Raw genomic sequence first — 23802 nt, forward strand, 5'->3', positions numbered from 1 at the left:
TGTTTCTTCTATTGGGTTAAGTTGAAAAGAGGGTGCGGATATTAAGCCGCCCTATGCCACAATGAATATACACCTAAGCCAGTAATCGGCTTATTGTGTGCTCTAAATAATAAAACTATCCTCGTAACAAATCAAAGGCAGAAACTCTGTGCTGCTTAGAAAATTCCTTATTGATTTCCATACCACGCCCTTAAGTTGTTAAGTCCCCACCTAGCTGCCGGTATATGTTAGCCTCGAAAGCCGGGCAATGACATAGGGCATGTTCCAACATCTCATCATGTTGTTGTTGTCGTAGCCACATTTTCATGTGGAGGTGATAGTCCTAGTCAAGCTCGTTCCGGTCCAAAGGACCGATCGCCGCGGGAACAGGGTAGCCATTGGTTATTTAAAGGCGCCAATTACCCGCCTTGTCATATCGATCATCATTGGCACTTAGTATTTGTGCCAGAGCCAGTGCCGCCCGACCTCTCACTGAGACTCCGCTCGATACCGCTGATTTTCCGTGACTGCCGTTGCAGCTACACCAAATGGTTGAAGGTCATATAAGGAGTTGTTATGCAAATTTTCAGCCAAATCAGACAAGAAATGCACCCTTTTGGGAGCTCAAGAAGTGCAATCGGGAGATCGGTTTATATGGGAGGTATATCAGGTTTTGGACCTATTCAGACCATAATTGGTACCTCTTTTGAGTGTCAAAGAAATCGTGAGAGAACAAAATATCAGCCGAATCGGATAGTAAAATCGGGATCTCGGTTCATATGGGGGCTATATCAGGTTATGGATCGACTGGAAGGAACACGTATGATGGAGGTTATAGGTAAAATGATTGTAAAAAATGTCTGCCAAATCGGATAAGAACTGCGCCCTATAGAGTCTCAAGAAGTATAATCGGGAGACGGGTTTATATGGGAGTTATATCAGATTTCGAAGGAGGAGGAGGCCATCGTGGCACAGAGGTTAGCATGCCCGGATATAACGCCGAACACATGAGTTCAAATCCCGGCTTGAACATCAGAACAATTTTGAATGATGCTTATCCTTTCATTAATGGTGGCTACATTTGTGAGGTATCCTGCCATGCTAAAACTTCTCTACCAAGTGGTGTCGCCGGTCCCACTCGGCATAGAACTCATTGACATGAGAGAAGTATTACGGGTTCTTTAATGGAATAGTCATGGGATATATGGTAGTGTATTACGTTTTGGATCAATTCGGACCATACTTGGTAAATTTATTGGAGGCCATAGTGCAAAAATTTCAACCGAATCGGATAACAATTGGGTTCCCTAGAGGCTGAAGGAATATAATTGGGAGATCGTTTTATATGGGAGCTATATCAAAACATGGCCCATATAAAATTCCAACTGACCTACATCAATAGGAAGCCTTTCGTCAAAATTTCTAGCGCCTAGCTTTACTCTTTCGAAAGTTAGAGTGCTTTCGTCAAACTGACGGACGGATGGGCATGGCTAAATCGACTTAAAATGTCATGGCGATAAAGAATATAATGGATAAAATAGGGATCTTTAATTTTTGATATCCGAAGAGGGGGCGGACCCTACCCCATACTCCAATTTTCAAAAACGCCACATCTCGGAGATGGTTGCACCGATTAAAGCAAAATTTTGTATGACCCCTTATGGTTAAACACAAAATTGGTATAATACTTTGTAGGGACGCCCCGACCCAAAACCCGCCCAATCGGACCAATGTTTTGTGATTGGCACAATATGGGTATCGAATAAAAGGTATATAAGGATAGAAGAGAGAAAGTTGATATAAAATTTTGGCCCAAAGTGCTCGGGTGCCTATCACACTCCTAAAAAACTGCCGAAAAATTAAATTTTTACCTTTCGGGGCAATATGGGTGTCAAATTTAAGCTCCTGTCTAAGGCCAGCCCACCCCCCAAAAATCCTTAAACGGACATATTTAGCGATTTGGATAATATGGGTATCAAATGTTAGGTATTTGGAAATAGAGTACAACTCTAATATAAAAAATGTTGTCCAAGTGTTTCTTGGGGGAAGCACCACCCCCAAAAGCCCCCACAATGGGCATGTGTGTCCATTGACACAAAAATGTTATCAAATGAAATGTCTTAGGAAGAAGAAGACAATATGGGTACCCTATAGGTATAAAATGGGAGCTATGCCAAATTCTGAATCAATTTTGATGTACCCCGCCGGATGTTTTAAGATGGGTTATTAAACAATCCGTATCACATTTCGAGCAAATATATTCCAACTGTTATAAATACGGTTCACAAATTACAACATTATTGAAAATTAGCCAAAATTTGACGAACATATATATGGGAGCTATATCTAATGCTAAAGCGATTTCGAGCAAACTATCCACAGTAGTGGTATAGGGTATAAAAATCGGGAGATCGATTGAAGAACGAAGCAATATCAATGCACAGACCGAATAAAACCAAATTTAATAAAGTCCGTTGGAAGTCATGGGAAAAGTGTACATTTAGTACATTTAGTGTCGGATTACTCTTTTTTGTTCAGTTTTGCACAAAACTAACTTTGCCGCTGGTATCGATAGGAAAAATATTAATCGATATTCAAACAAAAAATAAAATATCGATAGTGCCTCTATAGGTGCAATGTATCTTACAGGATAGATTTAGTATCGGAACGCTCATTTTAATAAAATTTTGCACAAAAATAACTTTATCGCTGGTATTGATAGGAAAAATATTAATCGATATTCAGATAAAAACAAGTAAAAGCGTGCTAAGTTCGGCCGGGCCGAATCTTATATACCCTCCACCATGGATCGCATTTGTCGAGTTCTTTTCCCGGCATCTCTTCTTAGGCAAAAAAGGATATAAGAAAAGACTTGCTCTGCTATTAAAACGATATCAAGATATGGTCCGGTTCGGACCACAATTAAATTATATGTTGGAGACCTGTGTAAAATTTCAGCCAATTCGTATAAGAATTGCGCCCATTGGGGCTCACGAAATAAAATAGAGAGAACGATTTATATGGGATCTGTGTAGGGCTATAGACCGATTCAGACCATAATAAACACGTTTGTTGATGGTCATGAGAGGATCCGTCGTGCAAAATTTCAGGCATATCGGATAATAATTGCGACCTCTAGGAGTCAAGAAGTCAAGATCCCAGATCGGTTTATATGGCAGCTATATCAGGTTATGAACCGATTTGAACCTTATTTGACACAGTTGTTGAAAGTAAAAATAAAATACGTCATGCAAAATTTCAGCCAAATCGGATAGGAATTGTGTCCTCTAGAAGCTCAAGAAGTCAAATCACCAGATCTGTTTATATGACAGCTATATCAGGTTATGAACTGATTTGAACCATACTTGGCACAGTTGTTGGATATCATAACGAAATACTTGGTGCAAAAATTCATTCAAATCGGATAAGAATTGTGCCCTCTAGAGGCTGAAGAAGTCAAGACCCAAGATCGGTTTATATGGCAGCTATATCAGGTTATGGAACGATTTAAACCATACTTGGCACAGTAGTTGGGTATCATAACAAAACACGTCGTGCAAAATTTCATTCCATTCGGATAAGAATTGCGCCCACTAGAGGCTCAAGAAGTCAAGACCCAAGATCGGTTTATATGGCAGCTATATCAAGTTATGGGCCGATTTGAACCATACTTGGCACAGTTGTTGGATATAATAACAAAACACGTCGTGCAAAATTTCATTTCAATCGGATAAGAATTACGCACTCTAGAGGCTCAAGAAGTCAAGACCCAAGATCGGTTTATATGGCAGCTATATCAGGTTATGGGCCGATTTGAACCATACTTGGCACAGTTGTTGGATATCATAACAAAACACGTCGTGCAAAATTTCATTCTTATCGGATAAGAATTGCGCACGCTAGAGGCTCAAGAAGTCAAGACCCAAGATCGGTTTATATGGCAGCTATGTCAGGTTATGGACCGATTTGAACCATACTTGGCACAGTTGTTGGATATCATAACAAAACACGTCGTGCAAAATTTCATTCCAATCGGATGAGAATTGCGCACTCTAGAGGCTCAAGAAGTCAAGACCCAAGATCGGTTTATATGGCAGCTATATCAAAACATGGACCGATATGGCCCATTTACAATACCAACCGACCTACACTAATAAGAAGTATTTGTGCAAAATTTCAAGCGGCTAGCTTTACTCCTTCGGAAGTTAGCGTGCTTTCGACAGACAGACGGACGGACGGACGGACGGACTGACAGACGGACGGACATGGCTAGATCGACATAAAATGTCACGACGATCAAGAATATATATACTTTATGGGGTCTCAGACGAATATTTCGAGTAGTTACAAACAGAATGACGAAATTAGTATACCCCCCATCTTATGGTGGAGGGTATAATAAATATCGATAGTGCCATCAAAATTTTGCCAACTCTATTTTGTGATATGTATACTCTAATGAGCTAAAAATGTGCATAGCGTAAAGATCGGTTAATAAGGTAGCTAGTTGAAAACATGTTTAGCTTTGGGACATATACATTCCAACTGACCTTCCCTAATATGAAGTACATATTTGTGCAAAATTTAAAGTTTCCACCTTGTAGGGCATGCGTGGAAATGATGAGAAGAAGAAGGAGCATTTCCTGTGTTATTGCTTTCAAGGCTAACAGACACAGGCACTAAGGTGGGGAAACAATAACAGAACAACTTTGGGGGGTGGTATGGAAAAAATTAAGAATTTTGTAAGTAGCATGGAAGCCCTAACTTAGATTTTCTTTTTCGAGGTTACTTTTTATACCCTCCACCATAAAATGGGGGGTATACTAATTTCGTCATTCTGTTTGTAACTACTCGAAATATTCGTCTGAGACCCCATAAAGTATATATACTCTTAATCGTCGTGACAGTTTATGTCGATCTAGCCATGTCCGTCCGTCTGTCCGTCCGTCCGTCCGTCTGTCGAAAGCACGCTAACTTCCTAAGGAGTGAAGCTAGCCGCTTGAAATTTTGCACAAATACTTCTTATTAGTGTAGGTCGGTTGGTATTGTAAATGGGCCATATCGGTCCATGTTTTGATATAGCTGCCATATAAACCGATCTTGGGTCTTGACTTCTTGAGCCTCTAGAGTGTGCAATTCTTGTCCGATTGGAATGAAATTTTTCACGACGTGTTTTGTCATGATATCCAACAACTGTGGCAAGAATGGTTTAAATCGGTTCATGACCTGATATAGCTGTCATATAAACCGATCTGGGGTCTTGACTTCTTAAGCCTCTAGAGGGCGCAATTCTTATCCGATTTGAATGAAATTTCACACGACGTGTTTTGTCATGATATCTAACAACTGTGCCAAGTATGGTTTAAAGCGGTTCATAACCTGATATAGCTGTCATATAAACCGATCTGGGATCTTGACTTCTTGAGCCTCTAGAGGTCGCAATTATTATCCGATTTGCCTGAAATTTTGTACGACGGATTCTCTCATGACCATCAACATACGTGTTTATTATGGTCTGAATCGGTCTTTAGCCCGATACAGCTCCCATATAAATCGGGCGCAATTCTTATTCGAATTGGCTGACATTTTACAGAGGTCTCCAACATATAATTTAATTGTGGTCCAAACCGGACCATATCTTGATATCGCTCTAATAGCAGAGCAGAAACTTTTCTTATATCATGTTTTGCCTAAGAAGAGATGCCGGGAAAAGAACTCGACAAATGGAATCCATGGTGGAGGGTATATAAGATTCGGCCCGGCCGAACTTAGCACGCTTTTACTTGTTAGTACTTAGAACGCAAATTGCAAATTTTGCCCACGAACATTCCACTAAGGAACAGGGGCAAACTTCTCACATATGAGTGCAGTCCGATTGATTTAAGTTTAAGCTCAATAATTAGGGGCCTTCTTTTTAAAGTCAAGTCCGAACGGCGTGACGCAGGGCGACACCTCTTTGGAGAGAAGTTTTACATGGAATAGTACCTCACAAATGTTGCCAGCATTAGGAGGGTAAAACCATCGCTGAAAATTTTGTCTGATGGTCTCCCAGGCGTTCAGTGTCATAGGCGGACATGCTAACCTCTGCGATAAGGTGGCCTCTACAGCAAGTCGATTATTGGCTTAGGGGTATGTCCATAGTGGCATGGGATGGTTTTATATCCGCTCCCTCTTTTCAACCTAACCTAACCTACCCTTGAAAGTTAAGTGGTTTCGACAGACTGATGGGGACGGACATGCCTATATCGATTTACAATATCAAGCCAATATTTGAAAGTTTTATAAACGAAATGGTGAATTTAATATCCCTTTAGGGATACTACAGATACTTTGTCTCTACGCTTATCTTATTCAATGTAAGTTTGGCAAGTTTCTTTCTCTTTCCGTTTCACTGGCAATAGTTACCATCTTCCGGATCGGCATAATGGCCACAAAAGTGACGAATGAGAGCCATCAAAATCATGAGAGCTGCTAGAATAATGACGAACACTGTTATCACCGAGTAAGCGGACATTTTTCATAATTTTTGACCGAACTTTCCCAATTAATATGATGCTTGTTATTACTGTACGGGGTAATTCTTTTCAACTGTTTTATTAAAAATGGCTTAGTACGTTGCATTAATGCCAGTATGTATAAGCAAAAATCTTTGTCTGTTCTCTACAAAAAATCGATAAGATAATAACCACTAAAAGGTCGATATGACTTTGGAGTAAGGCAGTCTCTTAAGGTGAATGAGTCACTTTTTCTATTAGGTTGCCCAAAAAGTAATTGCGGATTTTTTTAAAAGAATGTAAATGCATTTTTAATAAAATTTAGAATGAACTTTAATCAAATATACTTTTTATACACTTTTTTTCTAAAGCAAGCTAAAAGTAACAGCTGATAACTGACAGAAGAAAGAATGCAATTACAGAGTCACAAGCTGTGAAAAAATTTGTCAACGCCGACTATATGAAAAATCCGCAATTACTTTTTGGGCAACCGAATATTTTCTTGTGCAAATAAACAAACCACAAAAAAAAGCAAAACGTAAACAAAAAGAGAAAGATCTATTGACATACTCCTATATGGTTTTTGATGTATATCGCATACCACGGTAATTTTGGCATATCTTTGGCATGCTTAAGTTTTGGTTGGCATTTTGGTAGTGTTATAATCTTTTAAAACGCTTATCATTGGCAAGTCACAGTTTTTTTTTTCGTTGTGAAATTGGAGCATATTATTTTTTAGTCAAAAATCTCAATCAGTTGTAACGTTAACAAGTAATAAGGCGTTAAGTTCGGCCCGGATACCCACCACCTCGGGTATATATGTAAACCACATTTCATCAAAATTCGTTGAAAATTTCATACCTTATGTCACATAGCAGTTATATCGAAATATGTTCCGAATTGGACCAAATACTAATAAGTACAGTAGCTATAAATAAAAATAAACCGATCTGAACCATATACGACACGGATGTCGAAAAGCCTAACATAAGTCACTGTGCCAAATTTCAGCGAAATCGGAAAATAAATGCGTCTTTTATGGGTCCAAAACCTTAAATCGAGAATCGGTCTATATGACAGCTATATTCAAATATGGACCGATCTGGGCCAAATTGAAGAAAGACGTCGAAGAGCCTCACTAACCTCACTGTCTCAAATTTCAGCGACATCGGACAATAAATGCGCCTTTTATGGTCCCAAAACCTAAAATCGAGATATCGGTCTACATGGCAGCTATATCCAAATGCAGGAATAAGGAATAAGAAGACGAATATCAGGCGAACACACACCATGAAAGTACCGATAGAACAGCGCCAAACAACCCACTTTTTACACTTTTTTTCTAAAGCAAGCTAAAAGTAACAGCTGATAACTGACAGAAGAAAGAATGCAATTACAGAGTCACAAGCTGTGAAAAAATTTGTCAACGCCGACTATATGAAAAATCCGCAATTACTTTATGGGCAACCCAATACATCGATAAGAAGTATCTGCGCAAAATTTTAAACGGATACTTTATTCGTTTGCGCAGATACTTTTTATCGATGTATTGGGTTGCCTAAAAAGTAATTGCGGATTTTTCATACAGTCATGCGGGAGTCTTCCTGGCGCGTTGGAAGGTTTGCGAACGTTCAGCCAATACCCTAGAAGGGTGAGGCAAACAACCCTGTGAATTATCGGCCAATTGAGATATGCTCCGCTCTCTCCAAGGTCAAGGAGAGCAAGGTTAATCACCATCTTGTGAGGTATTTAGAGTATAATGGCCTTCTTAGCGACCAAAAGTATGGGTTCCGCAGAAATCGCTCTACGGGCGACCTCATGGCACTTCTGTCGGAACGTTGGAGTCGCTCAATCCACCAGTTTGGTGAGAGTAAGGTTGTGGCTCTGGATATCTCCAAGACATTTGATAGAGTCTGGCATGGTGCACTACTATCAAAGCTTGTAGTATTTGGTGTCGGTAATGGCTTCGTTCGATTTATTTCGAGCTTTCTCAGAGATCGCACTATTCGAGTCGTTATAGATGGGTTCTCATCCCATAAGCATAAATTGACGGCAGGTGTATCCCAGGGCTCTGTTCTTTCTCCTTTTCTTTTTTTCTTATTTTTATCAAAGATCATTTGTGGATGAGTGTAATCTCTGTCATTCGTATTCATTCGACCTTAGGGCAAGTTTGCGAGAGATTGAGGACAAGAGGCGGGTTATGGACGACACACTCTGCTAGGATTTGCTGGCCATTTCAGAGTGGGGTCGAATGAATCGAGTAGATTTTAATGCCCGGAAGACTCAGTGCTGCTTGTTGTCACACCAACGATTCGCTGACCCATTATCAACGGTGTAGATGTTGAGCAATCAAAAGCTCTTGATTTTCTGGGCATGAAAATACAAAGTGATGTCCGTTGGGCTAAACATGTATTTGACGTGTCGAAAGAAACATTCAAGTGTTTAGGCTTCCTTAAACGGTGTAAGAATTACTTCCCTCCGTCTGATCTTCTTAACATCTACACCACTTTCATAAGGCCGAAAATGGAGTACAACTCACATGTATGGGCTGGTGCTTCAAAATCATCCCTGGAGCTACTGGACCGTGTACAGAGGAGAGCGATGGCGTTGATTGGGGACAGTGGGGTATCCAACTCTATTGCCTCCCTTCATCATTATCGCAATGTGGGTTGTTTGGCGCTGTTCTATCGGTACTTTCATGGTGTGCGTTCGTCTGATATTAGTCTTCATATTCCTGATGTAAGGATGTATGTCAGGGATACTAGATGGCGTTGATTGGGGACAGTGGGGTATCCAACTCTATTGCCTCCCTTCATCATCGTTGCAATGTGGGTTATTTGGCGCTGTTCTATCGCTACTTTCATGGTGTGTGTTCGTCTGATATTCGTCTTCTTATTCCTGATGTAAGGATGTATGTGAGGGATACTAGACATGCCAGGAACTCACACCCGTTTGTAATTGATTAGCCAGCGGACCGCACAATGCATTATAGAGAGAATTCTTATTTCGCCAGAACCGTTCGTATGTGGAATCGACTTCCGGCTAATGTTTTTCCCACCCACTTTGACATGCAAAGATTTAAGACAAATGTCAATAAACACTACATCCTTTCCCCCTCCAATTCCTTATTTCTTCTCGCCAACGCAATGCATTGCATTCATAGGGGACATCCCTGCGTATGGGCCGACAGAAAAAAAATCGATATAGCCATGTCCGTCCGCCTGTGTGTCCATCCGTCCGTCTGTCTGTCGAAAGCACGCCAACTTTCGAATGAGTAAAGCTAGGCTCTTGAAATTTTGCACAAATACTTCTTATTAGTGTAGGTTGTTTGGGATTGTAAATCGGCCATATTGGCCCATGTTTTGATACAGCTGCCATATAAACCGATCTTGGGCCTTGACTGGGTCTAAGCCTCTAGAGGGCGCAATTCTTATCCAAATTGGGTAAAATTTTGCATATGATGCTTTGCCATATAAAAACCAATCTCCCGATTATATTGCTTAAGCTTCTAGAGGGCGTAATTCTTATCCGATTTGGCTGAAATTTTGCACATATCGTCGATGATTTCCAACAACTGTGCCAAGTATGGTCTAAATCAGTCCATTACCTGATAGAGCCCCCATATAAACCGATCTCCGGATTTTAAATCGATTTTTACCATATTTATATAAACCGATCTTGGGCCTTGACTTCTTGAGCCTCTAGAGGGCGAAATTTATATTCGAATTGGGTGAAAATTTGTGCGTGGTGTTTTGCCATATGAACCTATCTGCCGATTAGACTTCTTAAGCTTCTAGATGTCGCAATTCTTATCAGATTTGGCTGAAATTTTGCACATATGGTTGAGGAATGATTTCAAATAACTGTGCCAAGTAAGGTCTAAATCAGTCCATTACCTGATAGAGCCGCCATATGAACAGATCTCTCGATTTTTACGCGATTTTTTACTCGATTTATATAAACCGATCTTGGGCCTTGACTTCTTGAGTCTCTAGAGGGCGCAATTTATATTCGAATTGGGTGAAAATTTGTGCGTGGTGTTTTGCCATATGAACCTATCTCCCGATTAGACTTCTTAAGCTTCTAGAGGGCGTAATTCTTATCCGAATTGGCTGAAATTTTGCACATATCGTTGAGGAATAAGTTCCAACAACTGTACGTAGTATGGTCTAAATCAGTCCATTACCTGATAGAGCCACCATATGAATAGATCTCCCGATTTTTACGCGATTTTTTACTCGATTTATATAAACCGATCTTGGGCCTTGTCTTCTTGAGCCTCTAGAGGGCGCAATTTATATACGAATTGGGTGAAATTTTGTGCGCGGTGTTTTGCCATATAAACCGATCTTCCGATTAGACTTCTTAAGCTTCTAGAGGGCGTAATTCTTATCCGATTTGGCTGAAATTTTGCACATATCGTTGAGAAATGACCTTGACTTCTTGAACCTCTAGAGGGCACAATTTATATCCGAATTGGGTGAAATTTTGTGCGTGGTGTTTTGCCATATGAACCGATCTCCCGATTAGACTTCTTAAGCCTCTAGAGGCCGCAATTCAGATCCGATTTGGCTGAAATTTTGCACATACCGTTGAGGAATGACCTCCGACAGCTGTACCTAGTATGGTGTAAATCAGTCTTTAACCTGATATAGCCGCCATATAAACCAATCTTCCGATTTTTACTCGATTTGCCTGACATTTTGGAGGTGGTACCAGTTATGTCAAGTACGGTCCATATCTGTCCACAATTCGCACGCTTTTACTTGTTTTACCCCGACAATACCTTTCATTCTTGAGACATGAAACATGTTATTCGGGGTTTTAAATACCAAAAGCTTCAATGTTTGATGATTTGGCAGAAATATGTTATGTAGAATTTTTTTTGGCAGAATTTATTTTACGTTTCTCGGGGTGGCACCACTGTTAATAATTGAGCCCAAACGTTATCTGTGAAAGTGAAAAGTGTTCTTTAAACTTTACCATTATATTTTCACATTGTTTCTTATATTTTTTTCCACTTAATTTCTTTCTTATCGCACTGTGTATCCTTGAGTTTTTTAATGGCCCCTGGACCTTGTCTCAAAGTGCATTTTGTACTTAATCTGTATATCTTTGGGATGGTTATATAACATTATGCCGTTGGATGTGTTAACAATTCTATGTTGAAGAAAACTTCATTAATGTTTACCATAAGTCGATGTGTAAGATAGGATCTATCTGAAAATGCATCATTTTCGGTCTAAGACTCTTCTAAAATCTGTGAACTTTTTACTATCCGTATTTAATAAAAAGCTTATTGTTTCAAATAGCATAAAATCATATTATCAAACAAATAGGGTGGTCCAAAAAGTAATTGCGGATTTTTCATAAAGTCGGCGTTGACAAATTTTTTCACAGCTTGTGACTCTGTAATTGCATTCTTTCTTCTGTCAGTTATCAGCTGTTACTTTTAGTTTGCTTTAGAAAAAAAGTGTAAAAAAGTATATTTGATTAAAGTTCATTCTAAGTTTTATTACAAATGCCTTTACTTTCTTTTAAAAAATCCTCAATTACTTTTTGGGCAACCCAATATAAAATCATATTGCAGTTCATAAAAAGCAAAAGGATAATTGAACAGATCACTTGTTATTTGTATTTACCAACTTCCTGTTTTTTACAACAATACACGCATACCATTGCAACCACTATAACTATTAAACTGATAACAAATAACGACAATAAAATATAAATTGTAAATAGTATATCTTCAGACATATTTTATTTACTAAAATCAAAACTTTACAAAATTCTTTGTTATGCTTAAGCGACTTAAAATTTTCAACTGCATTGGTAGTTGACGGTCACAGTAGAATAGGCCAAAATCATTGTTATTTGTATAATAAGATGATAAGATTATAAAAATGATATTTAACCATACTAATCATCTATTGGCTGATGACGCAGAGGCGTGAAAAATTAAAAAAAAAAAATAAGTAAAAATGTGCTAAGTTGGGCTGGGCCGGATCTTGAGAACCAAGCACCATCGATTCTGCTAAAAATTTGCCTTTATTAACTGTATTTTAATTATTTTACCAAAATCAAATCGGGAATTTGTTGCCGCTGTTATGGTCTTAAGTAGTGATATTGGGGAATCGGTATTTAAGGGGCCTTTATCAGTAAATAGACCGATTCGGATCATACTTAGCTCGGACGCTGAAAGTCATAGAAGAAAATTGAGGCCCAAAGAGCTCAAGAAGTCAAATCGGTTATATGGGGGGATATACCACTATATATAATGTATTTGGATTATAGGTTGCCCAAAAAGTAATTGCGGATTTTTTAAAAGAAAGTAAATGCATTTTTAATAAAACTTAGAATGAACTTTAATCAAATATACTTTTTTTACACTTTTTTTCTAAAGCAAGCTAAAAGTAACAGCTGATAACTGACAGAAGAAAGAATGCAATTACAGAGTCACAAGCTGTGAAAAAAATTGTCAACGCCGATTATATGAAAAATCCGCAATTACTTTTTGGGCAACCCAATACATCGATAAGAAGTATCTGCGCAAAATTTCAAACGGTTATCTTTATTCGTTAAACTATCGTGAATTCGACAGAAGGACGGACAGGCATGGCTAGATCGACTCAGAATGTCAAGCCGATCAAGCATGTATCTTTTTGACAACACTGCTTTAATCAGCTTACGCACGTTTCTTTTTTTATTTCGCTGTCAAACATTTTCAGTTTGGTCTATAATTTAACCACGAATAGTCTTACGAACGAATAACGCTTTTAAATTTGTTGAATTTTTATAATCAAAATGCGTGCTCTGTAAAGAAAGATCATCGCACGCTTTTTCCATTTTACAACGAAGCTCATTTTTGCCTCAATGGGTACATAAATAAGCAGAATTGTCGATTTTGAAGTGAAGATCAATCAGAAGCATTACAAGAGCTACCAATGTATCCAGAAAAAGCCACAGTTTGGTGAGATTTATGGGCTGGTGCCATCATTGGGTCGTACTTCTTCGAAGATGATGCGAATCGTAAAGTAACTGTGAATGGTGAGCGCTATCGCCCAGATTATATTCAACTTCTTTTTGTCCAAAATGCAAGAGCTTAATTTGAATGACATGTGGTTTCAACAAGACGGTGTCACATGCCACACAGCACGCATAACAATGGACTTATTGAGAGGCAAGTTCGGTGAACATTTAATTTCACGGTCAATTTGCAGCCTACATTGTGCGATTAAAACGCCCTTAGACTTTTTTTGGAGGAGTTATATTATAGCTCATGTCAATACAGACAAGCCCGCTTCAATTGATTCATTGGAAGACAACATTGAAGCATTTATTCGTGAGATACCGGACGAAATTTTGGGGAGAATGTGCCAAAATTGCACTAAGCGGATGGACCATTTGAGGCGCAGTCACGATCAACATTTGCATGAAATAATCTTCAAACATTAAATAATATGGACCGTAGTATCGATTAAAATAAAGATTTCAAGCATTTTTCTGAATGTGTTTTTTTGAAAAACTTTCCTATAGCTCTTAAAAAATTACCCTATATATTATGTTTCATTTAAATATCTTTGATTTGCAAATGCATATTTTGCCCATGAACATTCCACTTAGGAACAGGGGCAAACAACTCACAAGTTTAAGCTCAATGATAATTGGCCTCCTTTTTATAGCCGAGTCCGAACGGCGTGCAGCAGTGCGACACCTCTTTGGAGAGAAGTTTTACATGGCATAGTACCTCACAAATGTTGCCAGCATTAGGAGGAGAAAACCACTGGTGAAAATTTTTTCTTATGGTCTCGCCAGGATTCGAACCCAGGCGTTCTGCGTCATAGGACGACATGTAATCTCTGCACTACGGTGGCCTCCAGAGAGAGCTAAATGCGTGGGTTAAAATTTCCTGGCGAGAAAATTGGAAAAATTTTAAGTGGTGGCTAATATTGGTGACATTTGTGATGTACTATGCCATGAAGGGAGGAAGTTGCTGGCGTTCGATAAGAGGTCGATGAGTACCTTGACAGGGGTCATAACCGGACACTGTGCCATAGGTCGCATGGCGGCGCGCATGGCGATACCGCACAATGACTTCTGTAGCATTTGCCTTGATAAGGATGAGGTGGAGATTATTAAGCACTTGCTGTGTTCCTGTCCGGATCTGCAGAGTCGTAGGCTCTTCTGGGGAACACATTCTGTGTTCCCATACTACTTGACGTATGGGAACACAGAATGATGCTCGATTTCAGTAGCCAAAGTTGAAAATTCATTAACTTTTGGCGTGTTGCTTTTGTGGGATTTATTTGCATAATTGCTTTTTTCGAGGCAACGCTCAAAAACAAAGCTCAACGCGCTCTTTCTGTTTTGGCCTTAAGAGCGTTCAAGAAGGCACTGCGGAGCGGACCCGGTTCGGCTAGTTAAATATAAAGGTTGTTGTTTTCAATGATTAATCATTATTATCAATTAAATATTAAATAATATTGCATTGTTGTTAGTACAAAAAAAAAAAGTGATAATTGAACAGATAATTAGATATTTGTAATTACCATCAGATTCTTCTTTTTTACAATAATACACGCATACCATAACAAGCACTATTACTACTGAACTTATTGAAATGAACGACAGTAAAATGTAATTTGCAGCTCGCATATCTTCCGACATTTTATATATGTTCTACAATATTAAAAAGAAAATCTAAAATTCCTTGTTATGCTTGAACGACTCAAAACTTTCTACTGGATAAGTAGTTGACAGAAGCAGAAGTATAGGCCAAAACATTGTTATTCGTTCCAAAGAAGATTAGATAAACCATTGTGGTCAATATTAACCACCTAATGGCAGCTGAGGCAGAGACGTAGAAAATTGCCAAAAGCAAAAAAAAATTCGGTCATTAGTTGGCAGTACAAAATATAATAATCATTCCAAACCAATAAGATGTCATAAAAGCAATGGCTAAGCTTTTAGGCCTTCCTACTATGGTTGATAGTATAAAAAGTTGATTCACGTTCGTAAATACTTAGCTTATATTTAAAGAAATTCCAACTGATTTGACTAAGAGAGAAATTCGAAGTATAATCTTTCTTTCTTCGACACTATTCTGCTAATATGGTGTATTGTTGAAGACTTTGGTTCAAATCAAAAGAATTAAAAAGACGTTAAGTTCGGCCAAAACGAACTTTAGACACCCACCACCTCGTGTATATATGTAAACCACCTTTCGTCATAATCCGGTGACGAAATCGAATCGATAATCGAAATATGGTCTGATTTGGCCCAAATTCGATACGGATATTAAGTGGTCTTATAACTAGAAGTCATTGTACAATTTTGAAGAACAAAATATTGGTCTTTTTGGTAGCCATATACAAATATAGACCGATCTGAACCATATACGACACGGATGTCGAAAAGCCTAATATAAGTCAGTGTGTCAAATTGCAGCGAAATCTGATTATAAATGTGCCTTTTATGGGGCCATGACTTTAAATCGAGAGATCGGTCTATATGGCAGCTATATCCAAATCTGAACCGATCTGTTCAGCAAAATCGGGTACTAAATGCGTCTTTTATGGGCCTAAGACCCTAAATCGGCGGATCGGTCTATATGGCAGCTATATCCAAATCTGGACTGATCTGAGCCAAACTGCAGAAAGTTGTCGAAGTGCCTAACGCAACTCACAGTCCCAAATTTCGGTGAAATCTGACAATAAATGCGTCTTCTATGGACCTAAGACCCTAAATCGGTTGATCGGTCTATATGGCAGCTATATCCAAATCTGGACCGATCTGAGCCAAATTGCAGAAAGTTGTCGAAGCGCCTACCGCAACTCACTGTCCCCAATTTCGGCGAAATCGGACAATAAATACGCCTTTTATGGGTTCAAAACCATTAATCAAGAGATCGGTCTATTTGGTTGCTATATCCAAATCTGGACCGATCTGAGCCAAATTGAAGAACAATGTCGAGCGGCCTAACACAACTCACTGTCCCAGATTTTTGGCAAAGTTGGGCAATAAATGCGCCTTTTATGGGCCCAAGACCCTAAATCGAAAGATCGGTCTTTAAGGCAACTATACTCAAATCTGAACTGATCCCAGCCAAATTGAAGAAGAATGTCGAATGGCCTAACTACTAAATTTCAGCAAAATCAGTTAATATGGGCCTCTCAACACAATTCTCTGTTCCAAATTTTGGCAAATTCGGGAAATAAATGCGCCTTTTATGGACCGAAAACCCTAAATCGAGAGATCGGTCTATATGGCAGCTATATCCAAATCTGGACCGATCTGGGCCAAATTGAAGGATATAGACTGGCCTAACACAACTCACTGTCTCAAATTTCAGCAAAATCGGATAATAGATTAGGTTAGGTCCCGTTATGATAGCTATACTGACCTCCTTCTTGCTTCCATTCAGTAATGGCCTCGTCTTCCCCCCATAGGATTTTCACCGCCCTACCGACAGTTTCGCTGTTCCACAATGTTGCATGCGCATTCGTCGCCCACTCCCTTAACTCGGACTGCGTCGACCCGAAAGACTTCGGTTTAACCAAGTTCATTGACCGCAGTCCTCTGGCCGCCAAATCGTTTGCCGTTTCATTTCCCCTTACTCCGTTATGGCCCGGCACCCAAACGATGCCGATTTTGCCATTCTCAGAGGAGGCGTTCATCTCCTTCTTACCCTTCTTAAAGATGGTCACACTCGACGTCCTCACGTTATCAATACAACACTTTACGCATTCCGTGATCGCCCGAATCTCCGACTTCAGGACCGTATTATGGTCAGGCAGTCTAAAACCGATCTCAGTCCCTGGGTTCTCAATGTAAACCCCCAGGCCCACTCTGTCCTCTAGCTTTGATCCATCCGTGTAACATGATCTTCCAGATGGCAATACTAGGGTTCCGTCAATCCAAAACTGTGCCGATGGCAGCAGTGCCTCACACTCGAATTAAAGGTTCATCTCAGGTATCCGATCGGAAACTTCTTCCCTTCCTTCCAGGTTTTCTATCGTCGCCTCGACTATACCGCGATGGTATGAGCTGTTCCCATTCTCAATCCATTCTCCCATCGCCTTAAGTCTCATAACCGCTGTGGCTGTCTCACACTTAATCTTTATATCAACGGGTTGGATATCTAGAATAGTCGCCAGTGCCCTAGTGGGCGTGGTCCTCATCGCTTCGCCTATGCCATGTTGTATGGTCCTTATGGTGCACTTTTTCTCCATAGCAGTCCACCAAACTACTGAGGCGTAAGTAAGTATTGCTCCAAACACGCTCCTGTAGAGCCAGTGAACTATCCTCGGATTCAGGCCCCATTTCGAGCCTACGGCCCGTCTACATAATGCCCAACACCTGTGAGCCTTCTCAGTACGCTCCTGAATGTGACACTTCTAATTCAGTTTCCTGTCCAAGATCACACATAAGTATTTGACCTTGTTAGATATCGAAATCGTCATATTGAGGAAACGTGGTGCGTTAAATTGGCCCACCTTCGTCTTCCTCCTGAACAGGCATATTTCAATCTTCTCTGGGTTAACATTGAGACCTCTGGGTCTAGCCCAATCATATGCCATATGCAAGAACCTTTCGGCCCTTATGCATAGCTCGTTCGGATCCTTACCCCTTAGAAGTATTATAACATCGTCTGTGTAGCAGACGGGTTCAAATCGAATAATAAATGTGGCTTTTATGCGCCTAAGACCCTAAATCGGCGGATCGGCCTATATGAAGGCTATATAAATATATAGTCCGATATAGCCCATCTTCGAATTTAACCTGCTTATAGACAAGAAAAGAATCTGTACAAAGTTTAAACTAAATATCTCTATTTTTAAAGACTGTAGCGTGATTTCAACAACCGGACGGATATGGCTAGGTATGGTCTTAGATTTTTCGGTGATCAAGAATATATATATACTTTATAGGGTCGCAAATGGATATTTCGATGTGTTGCAAACGGAATGAAAAAATGAATATACCCCCATCATTGGGTGATGGGTATAAAAATGGCACAAATGAACACTTATAGCACGTTTACATTAACATTTTTTTGATCTGGATTTAACTAAATCCAAAAACAAGTTCCGTCCGTTACACTGCGTTTTAGGGGATTTGAGTGACATACAGAAGCGAACATGCGTATACATGAATGTGCATATCACGCACATCCATACACAATTCTTGAATACAGTTGCATATTTTGGTACTTTTATCGATTATTTAGCTAGGAAATCATGTTTATTTGGGATTTAAAAATAAATCCTACAAAATTGGGATTTATTTTTGTATGGTAAAACCTGCAAAAAACACAGAATTTAACTCTTAAATCACGAAAAAGCCATCAATCCAGATTTAGTGGCCAATGTAAACGTACTATTAAAGATGTCAATCAATAATTTACTCAAATTTGGATTGTATTGGGTTGCCCAAAAAGTAATTGCGGATTTTTTAAAAGAAAGTAAATGCATTTTTAATAAAACTTGAACTTGAATGAACTTTAATCAAATATACTTTTTTTACACTTTTTTTTCTAAAGCAAGCTAAAAGTAACAGCTGATAACTGACAGAAGAAAGAATGCAATTACAGAGTCACAAGCTGTGAAAAAATTTGTCAACGCCGACTATATGAAAAATTCGCAATTACTTTTTGGGCAACCCAATAGTTTCTTTTTTGAAAATTGATATACATATGTACATTTGAAGTCCATTATGAGACTTAAAGTGGCCGTCCATTCGTAAGGTATATGAATAACACATAGTTGAATACCACATGACCAATATCTGATATACAGGGTGGCTGATGAATATTGCTACAATGATGAATATTGCTACATTTTTTTTTCGGTGTATGGAATACATTTTTCTTTTATTCATGTTAAATTAAATTATTAAATTAATTATTAAATTATTATTAATTAAATTAATTAATTAATTAATTAAATTAATTATTAAATTATTATTATTAAATAGAAAAAAAGTTATTACATTTTTTTTTGGTAGCGGCTTTCATCAGCCACCCTGTATTTATTCACTTTGGTACATATACTACGAATGAGTTTCGATTGTTCAATAGCCAACAAAGTTATTTTGGTGATAACAGCACAAATTGTTGATTTACTGGGTCGATTATGACTAACATTAAAAAAGCTGAACAAACGATGGACATTTGTCACAGAACACGAATTTTTTACTATACATTTCAACCATTTTCAGTTGTTGCTCGTTTGTGAGTTTCTTAAAGATGAAATGGCAGAGTATAGTGAACACTTTTAACTTTCACAGATGACGTTTGGACACAATTATAGACCAGTGCTGCCATCCCGATGTGTAAGATAGGATAGGTCTTTTTTTCACCACTGAATGAATCATTTTTTGCCCACGGCTCTTCTATGTTGATAGCTAACAGCATATGTAAACTTTGTTCATACTTGAATATGGAGCAGTTTCCTTCCCTAACCAACAATATTTAGAAATATTTAGAATTTTTAATCTTCTACAACAAGTTAACGAAATATAAGTAAATGAACGGATTATTGTAATTACCATCGTTTTGTTTTTTAACACAACAATAGTATACGCATGACATTACAAACACTATAGCTAAAAAACTAGTAAAGAAGAACGACATTAGGATGAAAAGTGATACATTTTCCGCCATTTTTTCAATACAAAAAAAAAAAGTAATTAAAAACTTGTTTGTTATGCTTGATAGAGTAAAACTTGTCAACTGCCTTAGATGGTGGCATGAATAATTGTATTGGCACAAATCGTTTTTATTTGTTCTAAAGACGATAAGATAATACCAATAATATTCCACCTTTATGGTCAATATTAATCATTTATTGGGCAGCTGAGACAGGGGCGTAGAAAATGAACAAAAAAAAAAAACCCGCAAGGAAAGGCTGAATTCGGACCTACACCACCGAGTCTACTTACTATTGGGTTGCCCAAAAAGTAATTGCGGATTTTTCATATAGTCGGCGTTGACAAATTTTTTCACAGCTTGTGACTCTGTAATTGCATTCTTTCTTCTGTCTATTATCAGCTGTTACTTTTAGCTTACTTTAGAAAAAAAGTGTAAAAAAGTATATTTGATAAAAGTTCATTCTAAGTTTTATTAAAAATCCATTTACTTTCTTTTAAAAAATCCGCAATTACTTTTTGGGCAACCCAATACTTTTAATAAATAGAAACTATGTCTTAATCTTGTCCGACTTTCATTTTGTAAATTTCGGCAGGGTAGAATCTAGGGAAACCACCACCATAGATTCTGCTAAAATATGGGAGCTATATTTGGTTATATACCGATTTGTATCATACTTGGTACAGTTGCTGGAAGTCATAACAGAACACCATATGCAAAATTTCAGCCTAATCGGATAAAAATTGCGGCTTCTAAGGGGTCAAAAAGTCAAATCGGGATATCGGTTTATATGAGAGCTATATCATGTTCTTGTCCGATTTGGACCGTACTTGGCACAGTTGTTGAGAGTCATAACAGTAAACTATGTGCAAAATTTCAGCTTAATCGGATGAAAATTGAGGCGTTCAGGGGTTCATGATGTCAAATCGGGAGATCGGTTTATATAGAAGCTATATCATGTTCTTGGCCGATTTGGATCATACTTGGCACAGTTATTGGAAATCATAACATATCACTATGTGCAGAATTTCAGCCAAATCGGATGAAAATTGAGGCTTCCAGGGGCTCAAGAACTCAAATCGGGAGATCGGTTTATATGGGAGCTATATCAGGTTATAGACCGATTTAGACCGTACTTGGCACAGTTGTTGAGAGTCATAACAGAACACTATATGCAACTTTTCAGCCTAAGCGGATAAAAATCGCGGCTTTTAAGGGCTCAAGAATTCAAATTTGGAGATCGGTTTATATGGGAGCAATATCAAGTTCTTGACCGATTTGAACCGTACTCGACACAGTTGTTGAGAGTCATAACAGAACACTATATGCAACTTTTTAGCCAAATCGGATAAAAATGGCGGCTTCCAGGGGCTCAAGAAGTCAAATCGGGAGATCGGTTTATATGGGAGCTATATCAAGTTATAGACCGTACCCAGTTGTTGGAAGTCATAACATAACTCTGTGTGCAAATTTTCATCTAAATCGGATGAAAATTAAGGCTTCCAGGGTCTCAAGAAATCAAATCGGGAGATCGGTTTATATGGGAGCTATATCGCTCAGGGGTGTCAAGCTTATTGTCGCAGTCGGTAAACATGTCCGTTTAAGTGAGATTTGGGGTAGGGCGTTCCCCTAGGTTATTTCACCCCCTATGTTTTATACCAATTTTGTTTTTTTTTGGTTACCGTAAGGGTGAAAACAAAATTTTGCTTCCATCGGCACACCTAACTCTGCGATTTAACGTTTTTGGTAATTTGGCTAATGGGGAGTGTCCTCCCCCCTTCGGATACCTACTAAATTAAGTTCTCCATTTTTATAACCATCACTAAAGAATGGGTGGTTATTTCGAATTCGCTGATATTTGGCGCAATGAGCTGTATTAAACTCCTCGACATTCCCCTCACATATGGCTTAAATCGGTCTATATTTGGATATAGCTTTAGTATATTCGTATACCGATTTCCCGATATAAGGTATAGGGGCCATAAATGGCGCATTTATTATCCGATTTCGCTGAAATTACGCACAATGAATGTTGGGCCACCCGACGTTAATACCGACTATGGTCTAGATTGGGCTATATTTTGATATAGCTGTAATATGTATCAAATTGGCGTTTAAAGGTCTAGGGACACTGGAGACTGTTCTAGATATCCGACCCATTGACATATAGATTAAATGTGAGGCAGCCACTGCGGCTATGAGACTTAAGCATCTCATACCATCGCCGTTTAATCAAGGCGACGACAGGAAACCTGGAAGGAAGGGAAGAGGTTTCCGATCGGATATCAGAGACGACATTTGAGGTCGAGTGCAAGGCAATGCTGCCAGCGGCACAGTCTTGGACTGACGGAACCCTAGTATTGCCATCTGGAAGATCATGTTACACAGATGGATCAAAGCTAGGGGACAGAGTGGGCCTGGAGATCTACATTGAAAACGCAGGACTGAGATTTGTTTTAGACTGCCTCACCATAAAACGGCCTTGCGGGCGATCACGGAATGCGTGAGGTGGTGTGATACTAACGCGAGGACGTCGAGTGTGAACATCTTTACATTAAAATGCCCATAAGGGCAATAATAACCAGGAGGGTAAGTTCACGAACAGTCTTGCAGTGTAAGAAGGAGATGAACGCCTTCTCTGAGGATGGCATTATACGCATCGTAAGAGTGCCGGGCCGTAACGGAGTAAGGGAACATGAAAGGGCAGACGAATTGGCAGTGAATGCCAGAGAACTGCCGGCGAAAAACTTGGTTAACTCAAAGCCTTTTGGGTCGACGAATTCCGACTTAAGGGCGTGGGCTACTGTGGAACAGCGAAACAGTCGGTAGAACGACGAAAATCATATAGAGAGACCCAGATCGTGAAAAGACGAGGCTATTACTAAAAGGAAGCAAGTAGGAGGTCAGTATAATTATTGGTCATAACGGGACACATAGGACTACGAGTTAACTTATGCAAAATCGGTGCGGCAAGGGACAGTATGTGTAGGGCATGTGGGGCAGATTATGCGACGTTGGAGCATTTCCTATGTCATTGCCCGGCTTTCGTGGCGAACAGACACCGATACCAGACTTCAAACAACTTAGGGTAGTGGTATGGAAAACCATTAAGGATTTTGTAAATAGCACGGAATTCCAAACTTAAAATTTTCTTTTTATGCCCATCACCATAAGATGGGGGCATACTAATCTAGCCATTCCGTTTGTAACACCTCGAAATATTCGTTTAAGACCCCATATATATATTCCTGATCGTCTCGTCGTTCTGAATCGATCTAGCCATGTCCGTCCGTCTATCGAAATCACGATAGAGGTCGAACGCGTAAAGCTAGGGAAATTTTGCACAGATACTTAATATCTACGTAGGTCGTTGGGAATTGCAAATGGGCCATATCGGTTCAGATTTAAATATAGCTCCCATATAAAACGATCTCTCGTTTTGACTTATTAAGCACCTGAAAGCCGCAATATTTGTCCGATTTGGCTGAAATTTCGCACTCAATGTTCTTTTATGACTTCTAACAATTGTGCCAAGTACGGTCCAAATCGGTCTATAACCTGAATTAGCTCCCATATAAACCGATCGCCCGATTTGACTTCTTGAGCCCCTGGATGCCGCAATTTTCGTCCGATTTGGCTGAAATTTTGCATTTTAAGTTCTGTTATGACTTCTAATAATTG

The 23802-nt window shown here is 39.1% G+C and overlaps 1 protein-coding gene across 22 annotated transcripts in view; it reads right to left on the reverse strand.

Moving 5' to 3' along the window:
* Positions 1 to 23802, reverse strand: part of LOC106096145 (uncharacterized) — a 225108-nt gene that overhangs the window by 8530 nt on the left and 192776 nt on the right. The window contains exon 1 of one of the 22 annotated variants that reach the window (XM_013263853.2): positions 20022 to 20151. The exons of 19 other annotated variants lie outside the window; for them this stretch is intronic. In XM_013263853.2, the coding sequence (XP_013119307.1) occupies positions 20022 to 20136 (115 nt within the window). In that variant the 5' untranslated portion in view covers positions 20137 to 20151. Of the gene's footprint in view, positions 1 to 6384; positions 6509 to 15022; positions 15167 to 20021; positions 20152 to 23802 lie in introns of those variants that run through there. 2 more of the 22 variants (XM_013263845.2, XM_013263861.2) reach the window with 2 other exon arrangements.

Source organism: Stomoxys calcitrans, chromosome 5 (genome assembly GCF_963082655.1).
Source record: "Stomoxys calcitrans chromosome 5, idStoCalc2.1, whole genome shotgun sequence".
Classification (NCBI taxonomy): Eukaryota; Metazoa; Arthropoda; class Insecta; order Diptera; family Muscidae; genus Stomoxys; species Stomoxys calcitrans.